At 41.1% G+C, this 26,165-nt stretch overlaps 1 protein-coding gene across 4 annotated transcripts in view; it reads right to left on the minus strand.

The window, feature by feature from the left end:
- The window catches only part of UGGT1 (UDP-glucose glycoprotein glucosyltransferase 1), a 97,220-nt gene that overhangs the window by 17,537 nt on the left and 53,518 nt on the right, over positions 1-26,165 (minus strand). For 2 of the 4 annotated variants that reach the window (XM_075570341.1, XM_075570343.1), the window contains 8 exons: positions 22,245-22,349; positions 20,115-20,199; positions 18,091-18,273; positions 16,817-16,977; positions 14,780-14,894; positions 13,764-13,880; positions 10,248-10,416; positions 2,788-10,050 (listed from right to left, as the gene is read on the minus strand). In XM_075570341.1, the coding sequence (XP_075426456.1) occupies positions 10,025-10,050; positions 10,248-10,416; positions 13,764-13,880; positions 14,780-14,894; positions 16,817-16,977; positions 18,091-18,273; positions 20,115-20,199; positions 22,245-22,349 (961 nt within the window). In that variant the 3' untranslated portion in view covers positions 2,788-10,024. Of the gene's footprint in view, positions 1-2,787; positions 10,051-10,247; positions 10,417-13,763; positions 13,881-14,779; positions 14,895-16,816; positions 16,978-18,090; positions 18,274-20,114; positions 20,200-22,244; positions 22,350-26,165 lie in introns of those variants that run through there. The other 2 variants (XR_012788004.1, XR_012788005.1) reach the window with 2 other exon arrangements.

Here is a 26,165-nt window from a genome sequence, read left to right on the forward strand (position 1 = left end):
TACCGTGTCAGAAAATGCTGTTCTGCAAATTCAATACCAATCCAATGTAACAATACTAAATAATGCCTTTGCCGTCTACACATGAAGCTCGCGGTCAGCCGTTCCACATTACAAGGCCATTCGCTGTTAATTTGTGGTGACAAGTTATCAAGCAAATACTATAAATCTCTCTTTATTGCGCTTTGCAGTGACAACACAATGTTTATGGCTGTAACCATATGCTTCTATGCTCTTTATTTAAAGCACTTGAATCCAAGTACTGTATGTGGGCAGAGATTGGGAGAGATGAATCCAGCAGGCCCTGGGTTTCATCATGAGGATTCCAAACCCATCTCTGCTTTTTGTCAGTTGGCTTGCATTGGATTCCATGGCTATTTCCAACAAAGGCCAACGTCATTAGCAAAACAGTACAGAACAAAGCGGATTTCCTGGGTATGCCATGTGCGAGTCAGCCCAGACAGCTGACAAGCACTTGAGATGAGCTACCAAGACATCCTCCACTTCTACGATAGCTACACTACTACATATGGCCTTAAAGTGTAGACATACTGTATAATTATAGCAGCAGTGAGTGTCACTAATCTCACCGCTGTGTAAATAAAGGCTAGCAAGGCATGGATAAAGGAGAGGAGGCTTTGAGAAGCAGCTCAGATAGTTAGAGATGTCTCCAGTGCACTGTAAAATCTCAATTACATAGCAGCCATTTGGGAAACATGAATACATTCACCCAAGTACTTTTCATGATTAAAAACATAACCTTTAGAAAGCCTCTATTCTACCGACATAGGAATGTGAAAATTACATTTGGATGGATTGCTGCTTTGACAAACTAGATATATCTGTCCCAATTAATTTGTTGATATCACTATGCAGTCCTAGCAAACAGCACTAAGAGGTTAATTGAAAGTTATTTTTGTAACAGCAGCCATGCAACTGACCAAAGAAATATACATCACAGGACAGAACCAGGAGTTTTCAGGATTTCTTCAAATGAAATTAAAAACATAACATTCAAATCAGTACAGGAAAAACAAATCAAATGTTCCTAATCATTAGACGCGTACAAAATAGATGAATAGGTTTTTCTTTATTTAAACCGAATTTCGTCAGGTCAGGGATTGCCAACTCCAGTCCTCAAGAACCAACTGCAGATCAGGTTTTCAGGATATCCCTGCTTCAGCACAGGTAGCTCAATCAGTGGCTCAGTCAAAGACTGAAAACCTGACCTGTTGGTGGCTCTTGAGGACTGAGTTGGCCACCCCTGCTCTAGGTGCTTGAAGGAAGGACTTTATTAAAAGGTGCAGTTCACCCTATTTGTTTCTCCCCATTCCCACCATTTGCTGTTTTACATGGATGGCCAGCAGGGGGTCCCCAGAGCTGACATGCACCTGTTCCCAAGATACTTACTACTGAAGGCAGCGCTCATACGGTCTTCCTCCTGGGGAACGGAAATGGAGGTTTAAATCTCCCGTGTGAGACTTGGGCCAACAGGAAGCAGGGACAATCCACACAATAAGTAATTAGCTAAGTTGCCGATCGATTGGCGAAGATTCGGCTCAGGGGTTCACTAAATGGCAGTCAGTGCAACAGAAGAGGACCAAAGATGCAAAGTTCTGTGGGGAAGATCACGTGACAAGGCAGTCACTACTGCTAGAAAGGCGGCAAGGATCAAAAAGGGGTGGGACAAAGACTGTTTCAGAAGAGGAAGGGGATGTGACTTTGCAAATAATTGCTATAGAAACAAAAACTTCTTGTTACATTATAATACATTAAAAATTTCCCTTTTTTAAAAATGCTATAAGTATTTACTCTTAGTACAGAACTAATTTATTAACAAAAAATCATCCCAAAAAACAGGAAGGATATTGCTTGGTCTGCAGCTTTAAGGAGTCATTCCTTATACCCTCAAGCTGCCGATAGCGCTGCGAATGTCCGCCGCATGGTATATTAAATTACACCCTATGGTCCATATTTACGAAGCAGTCTTCCGCTATTAGACAACTCACTTTACAGCCCGATCAAGTCAATGCTCTATAAGTTGCCTTATTAGGAGCATACAATCTATCTTCTGAGGAACGCAGAGGTACAGTGACTTCCCCAAAGTCACAAGGAGCTAGCACTGCGATTCATACAAAGATGAAAGATATTAAAGAGGCAATTCAAGCAGTTGATTTTTTTTAAATACAGAATTGAAGCAGCGGGTCTACGGAGCTGAAACCCATTCATTTCCCTGCTTCCGGAGGTACTTTCTTTCCTCTGTAGGGAGTGCCGGTAGCCACGCCAAAGTTCACCATGTCTGCTTTTCAAAGCGCCCAGGCTCTGCGTACCAATAGGAAGCTGTGACGTCATCAGGCACGTGACGAGGAAGCGTAGAACTGCAGATACCTGCACCCCCTTCGAAGGCAAATATCTGTGGAAACAGAGGGCCCCCAGAGCTAAAATTAACGGGGTTCAGCTCCGGAGACCCCCTACTTCAATCCAGTATTAAAAAAATGAAAGAAAAAAAACCTGGCTTGATTGCTTCTTTAACTACTTCAGACATCAGACATATTCTGTATCTGCCGTAGACTTCAATAGGGATATTTGGCCGAAAATGGTCACTTCGGCAGATATAAAACGACCTACATTGAAGTTATCGTATGCCCTCTGTCTCCCCAGAGTATCCTACAGAATGGATTGCTGCATATTGCGAGATACATTTTTTTGAACCTACAGTATTTCAACTATATACTATACAAACATATAAAGCACAAACATTTGTAATAAAAAAATACACTTCACAGAATGTAGAAACAAAACATTGTGTTTAATTAAATGGAGACAAATTTCATTGAATTCAGTACAAAATCACACAAATCATGATGTAAAGCTTTTTTTACAGAAAACAAAATCCCTCATCCTGAATAGAAACACAGGTCTGGTTTTGTAAACAGTTCAACATTCGGTCTGTGCTCTCATACAAAGCTTTTCCTATAGAGGTAGGAAAATAATTAAAGCATAGATACACATGGACACATTTAATCTTCACTCCAGGAAAACCGGTAAAGCAGCCATCTAATATTTTTACAGCATATGAACTGGGAGGACCTTCAGAGCTCAACCGAGCTATTTTCAGCCCTGGGACCTCCCCGTTCCCGAGATAGGTACCAGTTTTCAAACTCCCTCCAGGGGAAACAAAATGGATGCCACATCGTGCAGGCCCAGTCGGCCAATAGTAAGATGCAACCTATTGGATGGTCATTTAAATGCCTTTTACTAACCAGTTCGCAACACTGATATCTTCACCAACCAATTATGTGAAGGACCAGGGGGTTCCCAGAGCTGAAAATACCACGGTTCAGTTCCTGAGAATCCCTGTTTCCTATGCTGTAAAAAAAGAGAAGGGTTTGTTAGGCAGGATCGCTGCTTGGAAAGGCCTGGTCTCCCTATTTGTTTTTTAATATTACTCATTAAAAAGTGGACGGATCACCTGCTCTACTACACTTACTGCAGGTTGGTGAAGCAAATCCCTGAAGATGGGCCTCTGATCTTCTCCAAGGGAAGCAAGGACACTGTCTTTTGTGCCAACATAGACCCCCCGTGTGTCATACACATATAGAGGGCATGTTCTACAGTATATGTAAGAGGCTTCACTGCCGCTTTTCAAAAAGTATTCATGGGTCGTACGGCTACCTCTTTGTTCACCGTTGAAAAGAGTCTACTTCACACAATTGCACATCCCATAAGAAAGTTATTTCACGTTATATGAGCTCCATGATGTAGAGACCAACTCCAGTCCTCAAGGGCCATCAACTGGTCAGGTTTTCAGGATATATCCTGAAAACCTGACCAGTTGGTGTCTCTTGAGGAGTGGACTTGGCCACTCCTGCTGTGGTGATCCCGAGACCATAAATGAACCGTTCCCCCTATTAGTTTTTTTTGCATGTGTAAGAAGCAGGAGGGGTCTCAGGAGCTCAAACAGTGTTAATTTCAGCTCCGGCGACCCGCCTGCTTCCGGAGATACTTACCAGCAGGGAAGGTGTCACCGGTACAGTCCCCTCCAGGAGAAACAAACTGGCGGTTTAAATCTCCCGCATCATGAGGGCCAATGGGAAGCTGCAAATGTCATCTGTGTAACGCGGGCGTTTTAAACCTCCATGAAGTAACGGTGGCACCTTTTCCGGTGAATATTTCAGGAAGCTGGAGGTTATGGGAGTTAAAATGAACGCGGGTTTAGCTCCAGTTTGTGCTTCCTATACATCACGGGTGACCAATTCTAGTCCTCAAGAGCCACCAACAGGCCAGGTATTAGGGATATCTGTGCTTCAGCACAGGTGTCTCAATGAGTGGCTCAGCCATGACAGCCACCTGTGCTGAAGCAGGATATCCCCAATACCTGACCTGTTGGTGGCCCTTGAGGACTGGAGTTGGCCACCCCTGCCTTACATATAAAACAAAAAGGCATAGCTTTAAGGTACCATCAGCTGCATCAGGTTTTAGGAATAACCCACATGTTTTCGAGCACGTATAAATAAGCTATGTAAATGCCCTGTCATACAGTTTGTTTATAAGAGGAAGAATTGAAAGGTTCATATACTGCATACAACAGCAGATCCACTCCAAATGATAAAGGAAAATGAAATCCTGCCTCTGTTCTTAAGCATTCTGGGATTGCTCTCCTCATAGGCTACCAGGAAACTGTGAAGCTGGCTGGGAGGTTAATGTTAAAGTTTGGATCAACTTTTCATAGTGGATGACTTGAAGGGAACTTAATAGGATATTTCCATGCAGTAGGTTCAATTGTGTCACACGCACGCGCACACACGCACACACACACGCACAGTAACTAAAAAGGCAGACATAAAACAGGTTACAGCCCATACATCTGAATGGGACATACGGTTCCTTCAAGGTGAAATCTCTGTAGCCGGCCAAAACCCATTTAATGGGCTTCCTGAAGCAGCAAAGATTGACCGTTTTTTGTTTCTTTGATAACGAAATACAATTTACATTTTTAGGGGCCTGTGAAGGGGAGTGTTTGTCAATCAAGTGGTTTCTTTACCCTTATTCCACCCAGTTCTTAACAGGGAGACAATAAAATGACGGGAGGGGGTTTGCCTGCACAAACCTCTTGTTGTACACACAGTGACATCAGACAAAAAGGAGTAATCAAAGGAAATCATACCCCTCCCAAGTATCAGCTCACCGTGTTTACAAGTGAACTTTAAAATGTGATTTAAAACTAATTATATGTGTCAAGAGTTTGGTTAAAAAACATATTTTCCAAAAAAGAGGTTAATCACTCAAAAAAAAAACCTTTCATAATATTTCAATTACAGTAGTACAGTTTGGTCCAAGGAGGGATTGCACCTTAAAGGCTAATCCCCGTTTAGGCACATAATATCCATTCTGTATTGAAATCCTTTGATATACACCCAACTGTGTTAATGCTCATACCGTACATAGTTAAGACAAATCAAGGATTGCGATCGATTGGATAGTACTATAGGACTGCATTACAAACCTATAAAAGACAGAGAAACATGAGAAATGAAAGAATGGCATTTCCGTTTATGTCACAAGCAATGTAGATAGAAAATAAAATCCTTTTGGTTCGGTATTTTAAAAAGGCAAAACTTTGTTGCTTTTATACATCCTAGAAGCAAACTCTTTCAATATGTACATTAAATACTGTATTTCCAAGCATATCCCAAATACTGAGGCCACATGGTGAAATGAAACATCACTTCTGGCATTAGCAGCTTTGCATTATACCTTCATTATTCAAATACCTTCTAGCTGCAGCATACCCTATTCACAGTCCCAAATGCCAATTACAACTACAGCAGAACCCATTTCAGAACGGGATATCTGCAAAAGGGAAAAAAAGAGGCCGATTTTAGATTTATTTTACAGGAAAGAGGCAGGTGTAAAGTTCTTTTGACAACAGACTATGTAACAATGAATGCAGAAGAAATTAACAAGGCGGCAAACAACGGAGTGGTTTTCCTATAAAACATCTATAAAATACTGTATAGGTTTAAGGGTTTATTACAAGAACTCTGCTTGCACGTTTTATACAAGTGAAGAGGCAAGCAGAGCATTGCATAGCTGGACATTGCCAGTCCAGTAGGGGGTTGTTGACCTTGTTCGAAAAGTTAACTTAACCTTACCGGTTTTGTTTCCATATGACAACACAAAGGATTCTGGGTATAAGTGAGCAAGTTTATGCCTCAAGCATCAACTATTGAGCGTTGAACATTTACAAGTGCTAAGGCACTCACAGATCTAGGTGACAGGTGTTACCCTCCAATATTTTTTTGCAAAGGCTTTTGTTTGTCGCATTTTGTGCACAATCTTGTTTCTATGTTGGTGCAAACATGTTATTTTGTAGATTTAAATCATGGTTTGCATTTTTATGGCCTACATATAACCATGAAATAATAATCTTATTCAAAGAAAAAAAGTGATGAAAACAAATTTAGCCTACAATTATAACCATCTCAAACCAGAGCACTGCCTGTCCACCAATGTCCCAGCAAATCATCAATACGAGCCATTTAGGTCTCTTAATGCCCTGCGCTGACCTACATAATGCAGAATATAGCAGACTTCCCATAGGATTCAATTGTTAATGGCCAAGTCATATCTATATACACATATACCTTTGCATATACATAGTTATATATTTTCTGCTGTTTTACATATCATTTAACTTTAACCCATAGGCGGCCCTTATGACGTTCTCTGTACATCATGAGTCTTGGCACGCCAGGTGCCTTTATTACGTACAGGGATCATGCTATTTTAGTTCATTTTCCAGGGCGAGATTGTGCCCCCTCCACTTCTGTTTCAATTGGTACCACAAGTCTTCTGGCAGCGAAAAGATTACAGATAGAAAGTGCCAATGAAAATACTAGAAATAAAAATGTATGGACCTGAAGTGGATCAGTGGTTCCCAACCCCAATCACCCCAAACAGGTCAGGTTTTAAGGATATCCCTGCTTCAGCACAAGGAGTTAAGTTTAAAAAAAAAAAAATGACCGAGCCATTGATTACGCCACCTGTGCTGAAGCAGGGAAAGCCTTAAAACCGGCCCTGTTGGATACTGTGGAGGACCAGAGCTGGGAACCACTGCTGTAGCATACCACCTTGTCCAAGAACACAATATAAAGAACCCATTCTGGTGCTGTATCCGAGATTTTCATATTCAATATGATCCCTTTTCAGATGTGAAATTACACTTCTGTTATTCAATTTATAATGGAAGATAAACCAGAATAAACGGTAAATTACACAAATATTTGTTCATGAAGCATTTCAAAACAAACTGCCAGGGTTAAAGCTAGGTTACCTGGCTAATTGTGTTGGAGAAATGTAGAACCCTGACCTACTGGTTACCTCTGGAGGAATAAGCTCGTCCCCTGTCCTAAATATTGCTGTCCCTGTGGCGCGGCAATGATCCATTCAGAAAAAGGTATTTCATAGCTCAGCTTAGTCCTGAGGATCAAAGATGCCCACATTGCATCAACCCCCAATGTACAATTGTCCAATATTTCGGAATACGGATTGACCTTTCCTTGCGAGAAAGGAAAAGGTCGCCCAGTAGGGGGACTAAAATGCTGCTTGTACTATAATGAACATAGCAGGGAGAAAATGGAGATAAAATTGATATTATCTGCTTCCTTAGATTTATCCCTCCTTGGACCAAAGTGAACTAATGGCAGTGGCATGTTAAATGCATGTTAATTTACATCATTTTATACAAATCAAACATGTATAGGTATTTTGGCAAACGCGCGCACACACTTAAAAAAAAAAAAAAACTTTTAATGCCCTTAATGTAACCAAATGCCTTGGAGTGCCTACACAATCTTTAGCCAATTACTTTTGTGATGACTGTTTGTAAACACAGATTCACGAAGGTCTGTTAAATAGAGGAAAATAAGGGGACGTTATCTACAAACAGGAACGGATGAGTGTCCCCGAGTTAACGACTTGTTCTTTTTGCATATAATTACTTAAATGAATATCAGTAATTACGCGGATTAGCATAAGGATATTGTCACGCTATTTTACCATATATATATAAATATATATAAATATATATATATATATGTTATATACAGCATGCGGCCGCGCGTGCCGCATGCTTTTCATGTTTATAGAGCAGGGAGCTGTGTATGTGTGTATGTGTGTATGTGTGTATGTGTGTATGTGTGTATGTGTGTATGTGCCGAGTGCATTGGTTGTGTGAGTGAAAGGAAGACCTAAGACCTAAGCAAGATTTTTAAAGAAAATAAAAGTGTAATAAATATTATTTTTTTTGAAACACGCACACGCACGAAAAGATGAATTTCTTCATCTTCGCCGCCACCTGTCGGCTCCCCGCTCCCTGCCGTGCGCTCGCGCGACCCTTCTTAGTCAGCCAACTAAAATTCCGCGCGCACGGCGCTATAGAACGTGCCTAACAATAACTAAGCTACGATTGTGGTTTTAATATCTGTTGCCATGCGTGCAACACTTTTATGAGCGCAACCGATCATAAACAAAATACAAATATTTGGTTGCATTTGTTTCTTTGGAAATTAATTGCTGTTTGTTGATCAAGGGTTTTCTTTACAGTTATTCCATCATGTTCTTATCAGAGCCAAGAAAGATTAAGGGGAGGGGAAAAGAGCTTTGCCTGTGCAAACGCTTGTTGAACTCACAGTGACATCAGACACAAGGGAGCAGCCAGAGGCAACCAAACCCTCCCAAGTCTCAGCTCATCGTGTTTACAAACTACTGTAACTTGACAAAAAAAATTACAAATTACTTATAGGTGTCAGATTTGGGTAAAAGAATAAAGGGGTCAAATACCTACATGTGACCTCAAACATGTCACTGCCATTAGTACTGACCACCAGAGTGGCCATACTTCTTTTGCACAAGAATTATTTACGAGAATTTCAAAATCAAAATCATATATCTCAGGAAGTGGGAGGGTCCCCCTAGCTTGGGGTTTAGGGGGTGAAACGTTGTGCAAGCTTTTTACTGCCTGCTAAAATTAGGAATTTTTAAATTGATTCCGGATTAACAAGTCTGTGTAAGGAGGAGAAATCTTCTCTATTGAGGCAGTGTTCTTGGCAAGGAAGGGGTCCCTGCCATCGTCTCCATACTAGCACCAGCAAAAAAGAAAATCAAATGTGTGTGTGCTATATCAACGATTGAGCTGCGGGAAGAAAAACAAAATGCTGCAAGTCCAAGGACAGGGGGAGATAAGAGTCGGGGAGGGGGGAGTCCGTTCTTCCCAATGAAACCCCCAACAGAGATTTCCCGCTGCCGGGGTAAGGATTCTGCAGCTTCCCCCGACAGCGCGAGCAGTTAATCTGGCAACAGCTGTACGTATGTGAACTAAGACATACAAATAAGTTATTGGTATTGCATTGCGGGCTTCATGCAGCATGTCAAATAGGATTAAGAGGTAAGATACGATCGATTATGTTTGCTTTTATGCTGCATTAAGTCGCAGGAGGATAGGGATCTGAAAGGCATGTGTGCTCACATAAGGTCATTCCTGAACTGTACTACCACGGAAACTATACTAGCAAGTATGGGGACAGCTTACAAGATTGTGGGTTCTGCTGAAGACCGTGTATCAAACCTATTAACCATTTATTCATATCTGATGCAGCAGTAAGCAGGAAGTGGTACAATTCATCTGAGCAAACTGTCCTTTGTGCCAACATACAGACCCCCGTGTGTCATACACATGGGCGCATTTTGGTCGACGTTTTATCGTTCAGCAGGTGTAGAGAAAAACAGAGTACGGTGTGTTTCATGAAACGTATGGCCTTATTTTCACAGCACCTGTATGGCCAAAGGACGGAAACCCCTAAAAACGCCACCCCCAAATATAAATACCCCAAAGAACCACACCTTATCAGCCATTCAGCAGTTTTGCAGACATTCGGTAAAATCTCCAAAGTTACATTTCCAAGAAATTCAGATTAAAAAAAAAAAAAAAAAATGTTCAAGAGTCCAGTTTTTTTTCGTCTCAAGATCATAATTCAACATGTGTCTTGTGACCTGCAGAAATGAAATAGAATAGAAATCTTTGATGGTGTATTGAAAAATCATGAATTCAAACAAAAATGGAAGTAGCTCATCCTATATCAGATTATAAAGTATGTTGATTAAAGAATGTGCGTAAAATCAATGATAATTATTTCTGAAAGCAACTTATCCTCATACAACCAAACCGACCATTTACGAAACCCATGTACCTTCTTTATCTTGTTGTTTCAGCTCGTCAGCCCTGTGCATTCCTCCGTTCACTCTCTCTCCCAGGAAGCGGCTGTATAGCTGCTTGATTTCTTGGTCGTGATCTGTCCACTCAGGGACGATTCGTGCAGCTGCCTGTAGTTTGGGTTCCTTGGTCATTGGGTTATTACACTGCATAACAGAAAGAAAAATCACGCTTAAGAGGAGAGGTACCCAAAACATGTTCTAGAGCAGGAGTCTTCCACCTGTATTCTGTGAAACATTGCGGTTCTGAGCAATGTTACCTTTAAACAATTTTATTCATTTTTTTTTTTATTCCAGGCGCAATCATTTCCCCCCAATAATTTTTATTTTAATAATGAACAAAATATTAAATGATTATATACATATATTTATACACACACACGTTTCCGCTGAGTATTAATTTATTATCCTCGGAAATGTACACGCTCTGCTGTAGTGAGCATACTTGTCTAGAGGAATATCGCTCAGATATCAGCAGCCAATGTCAATCCACTGCTGGATTAAGCCTCCCCAAGGATTTTCCCGGTACTGCGGTAACAAGTCTGTTCTCCATGCTGCGCCAACAAATTCTCTGATTTTATCCTCCCGTCCTACTTTTGGCCGTCGTCTTGGTCTTTTGATATCTCTTGGAATTGAGTTGCGTAACATATTTGTCCAACGATAATTATTTCTCCTTGAGATATGTCCAACCAACTGTCATTTTAATTTCTTCACCCTTGGATGTCACAAACTTGTTTGGTTTCAAACCCCATTAATTATTTTTCCTATCTTCAGGTAATACCCAGATACATCTCTCCTACTTCTTTAGGTAATACCCAGATACATCTCTCCTACTTCTTTAGGTAATACCCAGATACATCTCTCCTACTTCTTTAGGTAATACCCAGATACATCTCTCCTACTTCTTTAGGTAATACCCAGATACATCTCTCATACTTCTTTAGGTAATACCCAGATACATCTCTCATACTTCTTTAGGTAATACCCAGATACATCTCTCCTACTTCTTTAGGTAATACCCAGATACATCTCTCATACTTCTTTACGTTGTCTGAAGCTTTTGAGTTAACTTTGCATTATCAATGTAGGGCCCAAGTTTCGCATCCATACATGAGCATGGGCAAAATACATTGGTCAAAATCTTTCTTCTTGAGACACAGTGGAAAGTACCCTTGAAATATTGTTTTGTCTCTTCCAAATACGCAGCGCTCCATCCCATCTTCATTCTCCTATTGATTTCCCATCCATTGTTATGTGCCGGCCAAGGTAGACATGCTGTCTTCTTCTAGTTCTATTCAATTTATTTCGATCTTTTGTTAAATATCACTTTGGTCTGGTCGAGATTCATATGGAGGCTCACTTTCTTGCTTCCTGTGGTGAGTGCTCCAATTTGTTGCTAGATGTCTTCTGGCTATATATAGATATACAACAAACGGCAGAAGCCCAATGCTACATCCAACATGACAAAAATACTCAGTATTTTATCTGGTAGTGTTAGGACTTGCGAACAGGGTCTGCCTTGGCATGGCTCGCAAGCTTACAATACTTTGGCCAAAGGGTTAAACTAAATTACCCCTTTTCAAGAGAATATATAAGTATTTTACTGTGTATTTTTGTCATGTTGGATGTAGCATTGGGCTTCACTGTCGTTTGTTGTACACATTTGCCACGCTCAATAGCTCTCCTTTTGGACACCCAGTAGCCCAAGCACGCTGCCTAGGGGTCACACTCTACTCCTCTCTCACATTCGCCCCTCACATTCAAAACATTTCTAAAACTTGTCGCTTTTTCCTCCGCAATATAACAAAGATACGCCCTTTCCTCTGCTGCTCGACTGCTAAAACTCTGACTCAGGCCCTCATTCTCTCCCGTCTTGATTACTGTAACCTCCTGCTGTCCGGCCTTCCTGCCTCTCACCTGTCTCCCCTACAATCTATCCTAAACGCTGTTGCCAGAATCACTCTACTCTTTCCTAGATCTGTTTCAGCATCTCTCCTCATGAAATCCCTCTCCTGGCTTCCGATCAAATCCCGCATCACACACTCCATTCTTCTCCTGACTTTTAAAGCTTTACACTCTTCTGCTCCTTCTTACATCTCAGCCCTAATTTCTCGTTATGCACCATCCAGACTCTTGCGTTCTTCTCAAGGATGTCTTCTTTCTACCCCCTTTGTATCTAAAGCCCTCTCCCGCCTTAAACCTTTTTCACTGACTGCCCCACACCTCTGGAATGCCCTTCCCCTCAGTACCCGACTAGCACCCTCTCTATCCACCTTTAAGACCCACTTTAAGACCCACTTGCTTAAAGAAGCATATGAATAGCACTGTGGATATTCTGAACACATGATACATAAAGCTTGGCCCCCTGAAGACGCACTTATCAGAACTCCCTCCTACTATCTCTGTACGTTCTCCCTACCTACCAATTAGACTGTAAGCTCCTCGGGGCAGGGACTCCTCATCCTTAATGTTACTTTTATGTCTAAAGCACTTATTCCCATGATCTGTTATTTATATTATCTGTTATTTATTTGAATACTACTGTGAAGCGCTATGTACATTAATGGCGCTATATAAATAAAGACATACAATACAATACTTAGGGTTCTTTAACAAAAACAAAACAAAATCAAAACAAAAAAAAGGTTGGAAACCACTGTATTAAAACACTAAAAATGGCATTAAGCGTTGAATGAAAAAATAAATAAAACACCACATGTAAGATATTGCATGGATTGCTCCTTTTATTAGGATGTCTGTTTCCACTCTCTAGATTTTTCCTGCTCACTGATTTTTAAACTGTACTTTGTCACTAAATAGAAAAGCACAAGACCTAAATGAATAGGTCGGCTGAGCCCTTCTCCCTTAGTCGCATTAGTAGATTTTAAAGAATCGTATCTAAGAAATTAAAGATAAGACCGCTTCATTGATCAGCCCCTTTGAGGTCTGCATTGAAGACAGATCTGTGCCGCCGGGTGGTGCACTTAAGGAACTGCCCCTTTAACCACTAGCACTGGCCCATACCCTGAGAAACAATGCCCTAGACAGTGTATGGCAGGACTCTTACACTGGCGACCCACAAAAGGGCCTTTATGGGGCCATTAGATCAGTGGTGTCAAACTCAGTCCTGAAGGACCACCCACAGCCCCAGTTTTATGGATATCCCTGCTTCCAACACTGGTGGCTCAATCAGTAGCACAGCTAGTTGGTGGCACTTGGACTCCATTTGACACCCCTGCCTTTGGGTTTTCACACTAAAACGCACTTCTAAGGGAAGGTAATATTATATATCTATATAGTACAGATGTTATACACGCTTGCAAAATGTTGAAATATTAAATGAATCCAACATTACATTATAATGACCTTGTGGCCCTTCTACACCCAATTGTTTTGTGACCTTGGTCCGTTTGGAGAACTGGTTGAGAGCCCTGGTGTATGGCTTGATGCAATGCTACTTCCATAATGTTTCAGCATAATGAATGGCAGCTTACCAAGTCAATGGTTTTGGCTTTCACTTTTGAGGCGTTGTCACACCAGGTTTCACACCACAGCCACTCCTGGGGAAGCGATTTAATGGGCACCTGATGGATCATGTTATTCGGCAGGTCCTGTTCAAACAAACAAAATGATTTTATGCAACAGCTTTCCCCAACTAGCCCTGCAATGCCTTAAAGGGGCAAACCCGCTAAGCAGACTAAAAACATACTAGACAAACTCACGCTGCTTGACCTCTTGGTTGTCACTGTAATGCCCTACTTGCCAAGTGTAAGGTGTCGTCATCAGGCACGCACCACGCAAATACCAAACATCTAGGTGGGTATGGGGTACTTCTAATAGTATTTAAGGTCCGGCATTTTAATTGTGTGGAAAGCCTGGTGAATGGATGTAATCTCGAAACATTGCTATTTATACGGTGATGTTGCTGAAAAAAGTGTAGTAAAAACAGATGAAGCCAACGTTACTGTAACCCGGCGTGCTGTAGTGGGACATGCACAAGCGGGAGAGGCCGACGCGGTTTAGATTCAGCTGCCCCGCAGGAACGTGCCATCGGTTGCTTTGAAGTGCTGAACTAAATAAAATACTAATATGTTTGTACAATTTTCCATTCTGTTCACATATGATCACAGTTCTAGTGTGTCCTTCTAAAACCACTATAAAACAAAATTTGTCTCGATACAAATAGGTATTTTGTTCTACAGTTACTACGCAGTAGTACTATTCCATAAGACATCTTCTGGCACAGGAAGAACACTTACAGCCCCGTTCACATTGTGTTTGTCGTTTTTTTAAATATACATTTCCACACATTTCATAGTCGGAATTCTTCAACAATAGCAAGCAACATTGCATACTGTAGGATTCTCACGTTAGCCCACGTGCTGAACTTTCTGTAATATTCCCCTTCTTGTTCTAGCGCTTCTCTCTGAAATTTGCTTCCCTCCTGTACTTTCTTTAAAGCCCCAATGTATTTGAAAGTTTCAATCCTATAGGGTTAAATACCACAAACCTGGTCAAGATTGGAGAGGCTGTTGGGGTCCTGGCTCAGTCCCTGATATTGCCCTCGCAGTCGGTCTCCAGCAGCGATCTTCCTGAACTTCTTCAAATCGACTACATACAATGCACTACGAAAAACAAGGATATTGTGCAGTTAACAGGGGCAGAGAGAAAAGGCATTTGCATAGATTTCCTTGTGTACAGTACGTCAACAGATAGAATACACAGGATTGTCTGCATGTCTCATATAGGACCCCAAATCAATCTGCATCATTCACCCCATTGTCACATCATAGTGGTTATACTGCACACAAGTATTCTATGTGAAGCAAAATGTCAGACTCTCCAACACAGGGGACATGAAAATAGGTAGACTTTAGTTCCTCTGTTACAGGATTTTACAAGTAACTGAGCACCGCCTATGGCTCTGTAACAAATGTAACTTACTCTATACCAAGATAACTACAAAAAAACTCTGTGTATTTCTTTATTTATTTGTATCTACTTACACAAACAATACAGACGTACTTGTGATAACTTCCCTATAATACCCGATCATTTATCAAATCGGGCATTGATCTACCAAGCTTCAGCCAATGAGAGTAAGAGACTGAAGTGCTCCCCAGCTCTCTCACACAGGCAGAAATAGGTATTGTAGGTACAGCTGGTTTTAATAGGTCAAGGGCATAACAGAAAGGTACAGTACCTGTTAAATAGGTGCAGCTGGAGGGTATGATATGTACATTGATGCCACTACACAAATAAAGATATACATACAAACGAGCACCCACTGGATGTCTCCCTTTCTGTATCTTTCATACATTCATTAAACTGTCATAGTGCCAATCGGGGCACTTTGGCACGGAAACTCACTTTGAAATCAACTGGAGTTTCAACGTGACAGTGTCTCAAAAACTGTTGTAATTGAATGCATAATCCCCATAGAATTTGACAACAGATAATTACCATCCAGCGCTTTTGCCGGCTGCATTACACAACTCGTACAGCCTGGTGCAATGAAGGGCAGAACCCGCACACTCACTCAGAGACAGCCTCACAATGTACAATCAGTGACTACTCTCACATTCACCAGGACTAGCTCATTTAGCAACGTGACATAAGATATAATACCTGGGACGAGGAAGAGTTTTTGACACCAACAACTAATTGTGTCTTGTGCACTGCAGACGTGTTATGATTTTCCACTGTTAAATGTCAATTGCAAATTAACATGAATACATTTCGCTCTTAAAGAGGATGCATGAATATGACTTATTTCAAATGTAACCAATACACAATCATGTTTGGTTAGAGTCAGAAGCTCAATCACAGCTAATCACAGCTAATCCCAGTCCTTGATGTTCTCGGTTTATCAAGAGAATGTATAAATGCAATGATTCCTGCTTTCTCCAACCAAGTGCGTACAGTACTTGTAATCCATTTTAGGACTTATGACAGTGACATGTTTAAGGGGTCACTTCTGGGAGACTGATGCCTTTTTAACCAAATCTGATACCTGTAAGTAAGTATTTTAAAATCAAAATCACTTTGAGAACACAGTGACCAGAGACTTGGGAGGGGTTTATGATGTTACTGTCTGTGCAACAAAAGCTTACAGGTAACCCCCCCCCCCCCTCCACCTTCCCTTTATTGGTTCTTTGGTAGGGACAGGAGGGGGTAAGGGTAAAGAAAACCCTTAGACAAACCCCCATTCAGAAGCCACAAGAAATGCAAATTATTTCCAAATAAGCAACATTTTTGCTTTTAGCACCATTAGATTAGTTTAAGGGAGCAAATAAGATGGTACAATAGGCCGTTTTTGGTAGAAGTGAACAGCCAAATCGTAGATCTTTATAAAACCCAGCGCCCTCTTTGTAACATTACAAAAAAATTTATTAGGATTTTTTTTATTCAGATCGAGTTTAACAACATCCCAATATCAATGCTGTTTAGAGATCACTGTACACTGACTAGTCTTCAAGTCTATATCCCCCATTTGGAAGTAGGTGGTAGGAGCACATATGACAGAAAGAGCATGTGTCAGACTTACCTAATGTGGTACTTCCTTCCAGCCAAGTGACTGGCCCAGTATCCCGATCTCCAGAACCGGTACCCGTCCATCTCTCTCCGGCTGTCGCAGAAAGGAGTGTAACCGTATGGAGCGCCGTCCAAATCAAAGTCTCGCAACTCCTTGAGATCCGTCCGTACAATCTAGCAGGGAAGGAATAGGAAATCAATTCCACTTAGATAGCAAGCTCTTCTGGGCAGAGCTTCCCTTTGCCTTATGTTATTTACTGCTTATGTTTATTTTCTGTGTATTGTAATTTTATAAAAGCAGTGTATCCACGGTATGTGATAGAGATAGATATATAGATATATAGATATACACAACACTCAACACAGAATTCTGTATGCTTATAAATCTATTGGAACAGTGACATTTAGCAGGTCAAAAATAAACTTAAACAACGTATTAGCATAGCCAAGAAGAATCAAATCACCTTTAAAGTGCTATACTTTCTTTACCCTGTTAAAAATGATATAACTATTCCATTTCCCCGAGTCCGTTGAAGTCAAGCACATCAACTGCTCATATTTATCTGTCTGACCAATGACGGCTTCATAATTATTTTCCACCCAATGGACAACTCAAAGACAACTCACTTCTATACCGATGTAGCCAGCTTCACTTCTGAAGCAGCGACTTCCCGCGGCAGTGATTTATTACTGCCGAGTGGGACCACGCGCAGAAAGAATCTCCTCCCCCTCCCCCCCCCCCCCCCCGTGGCCGAGGAAGTCACAGCTTGGATCCTGCGGCTTCCCCCGGCAGAAACAAAGAGAAGTCTGGCTACATCTGTATATTTATAGTATCTTGGCTTAAACGCAAGTATCATTGTGAAAAAATTGCACTCTGCTGCTTAAACAACTGGAATGAAACTAGCAAGGGCAGACTGTCCAAGGGCCACCACACAGCTCTATGAGGGCCACCAGCTGAAGAACTGGTCATACATGAACAACAAAAAGATATGGATCATTCTACATCAAATTGGAAGTACAGTACTTTTAAAATTGATATTCTGCTTCGGAAACAAGGTGAGGGGGATTCAGGAAACACAACATGCTCTGCTGAAAGGACAGAAAACAATCAATTTCTGTTTTCTTAGCCCTTATTCAGCCAGCAAGTGTCCAGTTTATCCTTGAAGGTCGCTGATTCTATGCATGTGGCACTGTACCAGGTGTAGCACGAGTGTCTCACGAGCCACAGCTGAACAAGCAAAAAGCAGCGACATCGCTAGGGGGGACAGAGATCCATGCTTCCGGTACCTGGTCCGCATCTACGAAGAGGAATTTCTCAACGGCCAAAGGGAAAAGCACATCTAGGAAGAGGATTTTGTAGCCCCAGATCATTCTCTGTTTATCGGTTTGCTGGTGAAGCCAACGAGGCCATTTGTACTGAACCAACTCGTACTGAAAGTTATACTTCTCCGCCATGTAAGGAATGAAGTCCTGAAAGAATGGAAAGAGCAAGCGGGTTAGTGGGGGAATGGATGAGACAAGGCTACAGAAAAACACTGTCCTTGTACACTAATTGCAACCGTTAGAATATGTTTACATAAAGTAATGGGCGGTAATTGCATGGAAAACGCATTATTTGCTTGTCACGGCACTAAGGAAAAGGCTTCCTTAACATTTCTACATCGAATGAAATGTTGATTCAAAGTAACAAAGAGGAGCATTAGACACATTTTTCAAAGAGCTTCAAAATACCCTACTATATATTATTAACCACTAGAAAGTACAGTCTTTTCTAGGGCCTAAATAAACCAATGGCTATGACATTTAAAAAGGTGCAATCCCATGAAGTCCAGCAATAAACCAAATTAGCATTCTTAAAACTATTCTAACCATGCTAAATGTATGCCTGCTTTTCTTTTCAGTTTTGTTTTACCCATTACAGTACACAATGCATTCTTCAGTGCCTAAAATTTGGGTGAGAGTTTGTCAAATATTTTAGATCCCCTTATCCCACCTTGTCCTGATTAGAGAGCCGGGCCCATGACCTGTCCTATGATAAGACTAGTGATGTTTAAGGCATGGGTGGCCAACTCCAGTACTCTAGATGCACAACATGGCAGGTTTTAAAGAATATCCCTGATTTAGCACAGGTGACTTAATCAGTGGCTCAGTTGAAGACTGAGCCACCTGTGCTGAAGCAGGGATAAATGAAAAAAGTGCGTAGTGCTAAAGACCAAATACAGGATATGTATAATAGGATGAACCCTGGATATTATACCATAATAATAACCGTTTTTTAGGATTGGTGAGTTATTCCACTATGTACTTATAAGTACACTATGTTAGCATGATACAGTATGTATACATTGAGAAAGCGCTTCTTTTAGTGTGAAACGTGTGGGTGGGGCATCGGCCTTGCTATTTTTTGTCCTATGACAATTAAATAACTTTTATGGAAAACGCACTTTCCTCCTTAGGATTATTTTTTCATATTTTGGATGCTATCAGTAATCCTCTGTTGCTCTTTGATTACCCTTGTATCCTGAAAGCCTGACCTGTTGGAGAGTCTAGAGGACTGGAATTTAGAACTCCTGGGTTAAGGCATGTTAGCCTCCCATTCCTCTCTTAAACTAACTAACCCAGTCCCTCCTATGATGACTGAACCAGGGACATGTGGCATGTTTATTAGGTTAAAGCAGCAACCCCAGGTACCCGCCATATAAAATACATGTTCTCTTCCAACCATTGTAAAGTAATGTTGCTGCTGCCCCTTCCCTTGGCCATGTCACCCTTTTTTACAATCCGCAGCTGCATTCTGGAGAGATCAGTTGCCAAAATGTTATATCTCGGGGAAGTTAAAATGGCTGCTGCCGTTTACCCACATTGACTGCCGTTGTGTCTTTTGGAGCAGCACCATTTAATAAACATGGACCTAACCATGTATTGTACCCTAGATATCAAAAATAAATGCGATAACATGTTTTTCTCCTGTGGTCTGAATATTTATTTTCTAACGGACGTTTCTAGTAATGAGTATTCTCCCTGCACGTTGTTGTGTATATGATTTATAGCGATAAATAGCAGGCCTGTGTCTCCATTATTCAGGTTTACAGGATTAGCTTTAAGGGCAGTGAAGTATTACAGAATTTATAAACCAGTGGTGGACAACGAAGACTGAGCCACTTGTACTGAAGCAGGAATATCCAGAAGACCTGACCTGTTGGTGGCCCTTGACGACAGGCGTTGGCCACACCTGTACTGAACTCCCACAGGCCCTAATAGCTACGAAACACGAATACAGAATTTCAATTCAGCTACACACACACACACACCTTGAAGGTAGGAGACAAATAATTCTTCAAAAACCAGAATTTCACTGGCGTCTGGGTATTCTTCAGCACGGTTAACATCATTATTCTGTGAAAACAAAAAGCATGGAAATTAATCCTGGGATAGTTAAGAAATAGATCTGGTCACGGCAGCTTGTAAAACAAAATTATGCATTTGCTACCGGACATCAATAACCGAGCAGAGATTTAATTGTATACAGAAAAACTTTCTGATTAGGATAGGGGAGGGGGGGGGGACCACACTTAAAGAAAAATGCAAGTGCTGTTTAAACATCCAGCCAAAGTCTTAAAGTAGCAATCACCCCTTCACAGCTTGGGATCTTTTCGATCATTATGTCCGATACTAAATAGTATTTATATACAGGGATACCCCGCATTAACGTACGCAATGGGACCGGAGCATGTATGTGAAGCGAAAATGTACTTAAAGTGAAGCACTACCTTTTTCCCACTTATCGATGCATGTACTGTACTGCAATCATCATATACGTGCACAACTGATGTAAATAACAGATTTGTAACAGGCTCTATAGTCTCCCTACTTGCGCACAGCTTCGGTACAGGCAAGGAGCCGGTATTGCTGTTCAGGACGTGCTGACAGGCGCATGCGTGAGCTGCCGTTTGCCTATTGGGCGATTTGTCCTTACTCGCGAGTGTACTTAAAGTGAGTGTCCTTAAACCAGGGTATGCCTGTATTAGTCTTTCACAACACAAAGCAAAGAGCACTGTCCTGCAACTCTGCTCTATACCAGCGGTTCCCAACCTTTATTACATTGTGCACCCTTGCTAGAAAATATTTGTTCAGTGAGCCCCTAATTATTAAAATCTTATTGCCAACATGTAAGACTATTGCTAACAAATCTGCGTGACTGATCCCCGGCAGTATACCATGCAGAGCTTGTGGGGGGGAGCACACGCATAATAATGTCCCAAACTGCACCTCGGTGTGTGCAGACAGCATGGATGGTATAGCTGTCTTTTTACAGTCTACATGGAATATATTTTAGTGATACGCCTGTTTGTAAGTCCTCATAGCAACAGGTAAACAGTTCTTCTTGTTTTGTTCCTTGCTTGCAAAGTACACAAGGCCGTCATTAGTCAAACAGATCAACAGAACTAGCGAATATGTTTGAATTCTGTGTTACTGGAGAAAAGCCAAAACGTAAATTTTTCACAAGACACAAATACTGCAGTTAGAGTTACTGTAAGGGGGGGTTGAATCTTTTTAAGGAATACGATTGTGAGAGGAACAGTCCCACATAGCCAGACAGAGAACATACTTTCGTAAAGAATTGAACAGTCTAAATGGCTTCCTCAATTCTAACCGTCTTAATAGCAACAAAAAATGTCAAACCTAAATTACAAATTGCATATGTTTGGGACCCCTGAATGGGTAATTGTTTGTCAATCAACCCCTGAATGGGTACGTGTTTGTCAATCAAGTGTTTTCTTTACCCTTATCCCACCCTGTACTAATCATGATCCAAAAAAGATGAGGGGGGGTTGGGAAAGAAGGGATCTAGCTGTGGAAATTCTTGTTTCACACATTACAAATCAGACATTTGGGTTAGCAAAGCATCAATCAACCTGATGTACTGTACCCACGTGTCCCTGCCATTAATACACTTTGTTCCTAGGAGGAACTGACACTTTAAATAAAATAAGGACTAAAACATTCAGTGGTTCTCTCTATATAAAATGCCTTGCATTTATTACTAAATAACCAAAAGCATACTGTACATATTTATTCAGCTGCATCTCACATTTCATACTTCATCTGCATTACTTCACTTGGTAAGCATTTAAAAATAAAAAATAAAGCATTGGGTGTCACACATGGTCACCTTAGTCCTGGCTGCTCGCGTTTATGGGGCTCGTCACAAATCGGGTGCTCCGGTTGGTTGCATGCCAGAATGGAGAAGAGGGCCCACCCACAACCCCAGGGGAACAAATCCCTCCAGGCCCAACACCTCCCCATCTGTCCGGAACAGTGAAATGATCACGTGATGCGTAAGTGCCGGGAGATCCGTGTCCACGGAGGTGGCACGACCCCACTGCACGCAAACGGTTAAGTCAAGCGCTTTAGGGCCATTCACAAAGCTCGAAACTGACCTGAGGAACCTCTCATACAGGTGTCCGGATGCCAAGGAGAATATATTAAGCACATCCTCTCTATCTTGTTTTACTTCCTCTGGTTTCTGACCTCCTGAAAGTCCCCTGTAGAGAAGGAAGTACAATTACTAAATAACTGAAGCACCATGGCAAGGACAGGGGGGGGGGTGCGAGCCAGAAGGTGAACAGGCAGGGGGGACACAGGATCAAAACATTGCGCACCCCTGCTCTATACGTTGCCCCCATATCAGTACAAATAAAAGAAAATAAATTTACCATCCAATAAGATATATGGCCTCTCGGAAGCTCAGATCACTCACACAAACTCTATGAGGAGAGAACCAACCCAACTGGGCCGTAGAACACAAGTAACCGATGTGTGAAGAACGGGGAGCCTTCATACATGGTGATAGATCCTAGCTCCTGAAAGTCTGTCCGACATATCAAACTTTTACCTGAATTTGGTGGGGGGAGAGGGGTGTCACCAATAAAACATTGTGGCGTCATCTCCTGATGACCAAGGCAGCCATATTGTGTCTACTGGTGGAGAAACTACTCTCAAAACTAAGGGGCCGCCAGAAATTATAGAGAGGAAATGGAAAAGGAGAGGAAGGCATTTAGATTCTTTAAATCAGAAGGGACGGCGGCATCGTATCAGAATTATAAGGAATATAACAAAAATTGCAAAAGGGCAATCAAATTAGCAAAAATGGATAATGAAGAAAGGATTGCAATAAGAAAGTAAGATCAACTCTAAAAAGTTATTTAAGTACCTTAACAAACAAAAAAATCAGAAAAGAAAATATTGGACCCTTTCAGTGTGAGATGGGCAGGCAGATTATTGGAGATAAGAAAAAAGCAGAGGTATTAAACAAATTATTTGCCTCTGTGTTTACCAGAGAAGAATCTATTGCAATAGTAGTGCCGCAGGAGGAAGCCACAACCTCTATATTAACGAACAATTTTTTAACAGAAGGAAGAAGTTCATAGGCAGCGTGAAAAATTTTAAGTAAATAATGCACCTGGCCCGATGGCATACATCCAAGAGTTCTCAAGGAGTTAAGTTCAGTAATAGCCAAACCATTACATTAAATATTCAAGGACTCCATTTCCACAGGCTCAGTACCACAAGATTGGCGTAAAGCAGATGTGGTGCCTATATTTAAAAAAGGAGCTAGATCACACCCGCGGAATTACAGACCTGTAAGCCTGACTTCAATAGTAGGGAAACTACTTGAAGGTTTAATACAGGATAATATTCAGGAATCTATGTTAAAACTTTTTAAAGTTTTAACATAGATTTAGGTGATCTCTAGTGCGGCGTATAGGGAGCTTTTCTTTATCTTTTTGACCACATTAACCTCTTCCCTGCCAGCACCACCTATACACTTTATTGCAGTTTTTGTTCCTATATCACACAGGTTATAATATTTAGGTTTTCCCTCCTTTCACATTAGTATAGTGCAAGGTGCACACATTATGACCTTTTGGTCATTCCACCCCCCCTCTGTAATATTCAGGAATACCTAATGGAAAACAAAATTATTAGTAATAGTCAGCATGGATTTATGCAGGATAGATCTTGCCAAACTAACCTTATTTGTTTCTTTGAGGAGGTAAGTAGGAATTTAGACCAGGGTAATGCAGTTGATGTGGTCTACTAAGATTTTGCAAAGGCTTTTGATACGGTTCCACACAAGAGGTTGGTGTACAAAATAAAGTAAATTGGACTCTGTAATAATATATGCACCAGGATTGAAAACTGGTTGAAGGATAGACAACAGAGGGTTGTCATAAATTTAACTTTTTCAGTTTGGGCTAGGGTCGTGGAGTACTTTAAGGATAACAGTGCTGGGACCCCTGCTTTTTAACTTGTTTATTAATGACCTTGAGGTTGGCATCGAGAGCAAAGTCTCCACCTTTGCTGATGATACTAAATTTTGTAAGGTAGTAGAATCAGAGCAGGATGTAATTTCTCTTCAGAAGGACTTGGAGAGACTGGAAATTTGGGCAGGTAAATGGCAGATGAGGTTTAATACAGATAAATGTAAGGTTATGCATTTGGGAAGCAAGAATAAACAGGCGACTTACAAATTAAATGGGGATAAATTGGGGGAATCCTTGATGGAGAAGAATTTAGGAGTGCTTGTAGACTGCAGGCTTAGCAATCGTGCCCAAAGTCATGCAGTAGCTGCAAAGGCAAACAAGATCTTATCTTTCATTAAACGGGTAATGGATGGAAGGGAAGTAAACATAATTATGCCTCTTTATAAAGCATTAGTAAGACCACACCTTGAATATGGAGTAACATTTTGGGCACCACTCATGAGAAAAGACATTATGGAACTAGAGAGAATGCAGAGAAGAGCCACCAAATTAATAAAGGGGATGTACACTGATTTATGAGGAGAGGCTAGCTAAATTAGATTTATTTACATTAGAAAAGAGGCGTCTAAGGAGGGGAACGTACAAGGAGCTTTAAAAAGAACTATTTATCCCAAGGACAGTACAAAGGAGTCGGGGCCATCCCTTAAGGTTGGAGGAAAGGAGATTTCACCAGCAACAAATGAAAGGCTTCTTTAAGGTAAGGGCAGTTAAAATGTGGAATTTATTACCCATGGAGACTGTGATGGCAGATACAATAGATTTGTTAAAAAAAAGGACATCTTTTTAGAAAAGAAAGGTATACTTGGATATACCAATAGATGCTGATCCAGGGAGTAATCTGATTGACAATTCTTGGAGCCAGGAATGAATTTATTTTTCCCCTTATGAGATATCATTGGATGATATAACACTGGGGTTTTTTGTTTGCCGTCCTCTGATTCAATAAGTAAGTATAGATATAGGATCAAGAATCTGTTGTCTAAATTTAGCATAGGTTGAACTTGATGGACGCATGTCTTTTTTCAACCTCATCTACTATGTAACTATGTAAGCTCAGAGAGCACCTCTAGTTCATAGAATATTAATGTGTATAAATTATAAACCTGCCCCTCCCAGAAGTAAAATAAATATGAAACGAGGAGCACAGACGGCTGCTTTAATCTCCACTTGTTGGTACTGGCATTGGAGGGACGTGGAGAGAAATGAAGCACTGTCCATTAAATAAAACAGAAGTAACTACAGGAAAATGGACTGCATTTCCCCAACGCTGGGGGATTGCTCCTTAAACCTCTTACTCATAAGAAATAAAGAAAGCAATTGTACTCAACGTAAAGGAGTTCTAAGATCGGTCCAGGGGAAATGCAGATTAATTTGTATGTTGTAATACATTATAGATGACCGTGTACAGAGCTTTCAAAACATGGTAGATTAAATCAGCTTTGAAGACTCCTATGAGACTTTGTCCCTATAATTCAAGCTGATTCACTAAACTGTACCACAACGTATCATGAGAGAGAAATGTTACAGTAAGTGGTCATGCTCTGAAACTGAAACTGAAGGGTGGGGAGTCTTAGGAGAAATGTGACGAAGTACTTCTTTATAAAAAGGGTGGTGGATTCATGGAATAGTCTCCCAGTAAAGGTGGTGGAGGCCAATACAGTAAATTAATTCAACAATCGTGGGATAAATATAAAAGGTATCCCAAATAAAGTGAAAGATCAATATTGGGTTGCAAGTTTTAGAACAGGCAGAGAAAATTGGAAGACAAGGTGTGTCAAGTGGCCCCTCTCTGCCAAATTCTGTGTGTTTGTCTCCAGAATGATTTTGAAGAACAGATGTTGGACGATCTGCATGCCAACTTTAAGGCCCATATTTACTATGCAGATTATGTTTATAAGCAGTGTTCGACAAATCTATACATTTGCTCGCCCCGGGCGAGTGGATTTAACCCCCGGGCGAGTAAATATTGGCCCAAGCAGCACACGTTTGGTACTAGGTGGCGAGTAGATTTTTTTGTGTGGCGAGTAGATTTTT

Source organism: Ascaphus truei, chromosome 14 (assembly GCF_040206685.1).
Source record: "Ascaphus truei isolate aAscTru1 chromosome 14, aAscTru1.hap1, whole genome shotgun sequence".
NCBI lineage: Eukaryota > Metazoa > Chordata > Amphibia > Anura > Ascaphidae > Ascaphus > Ascaphus truei.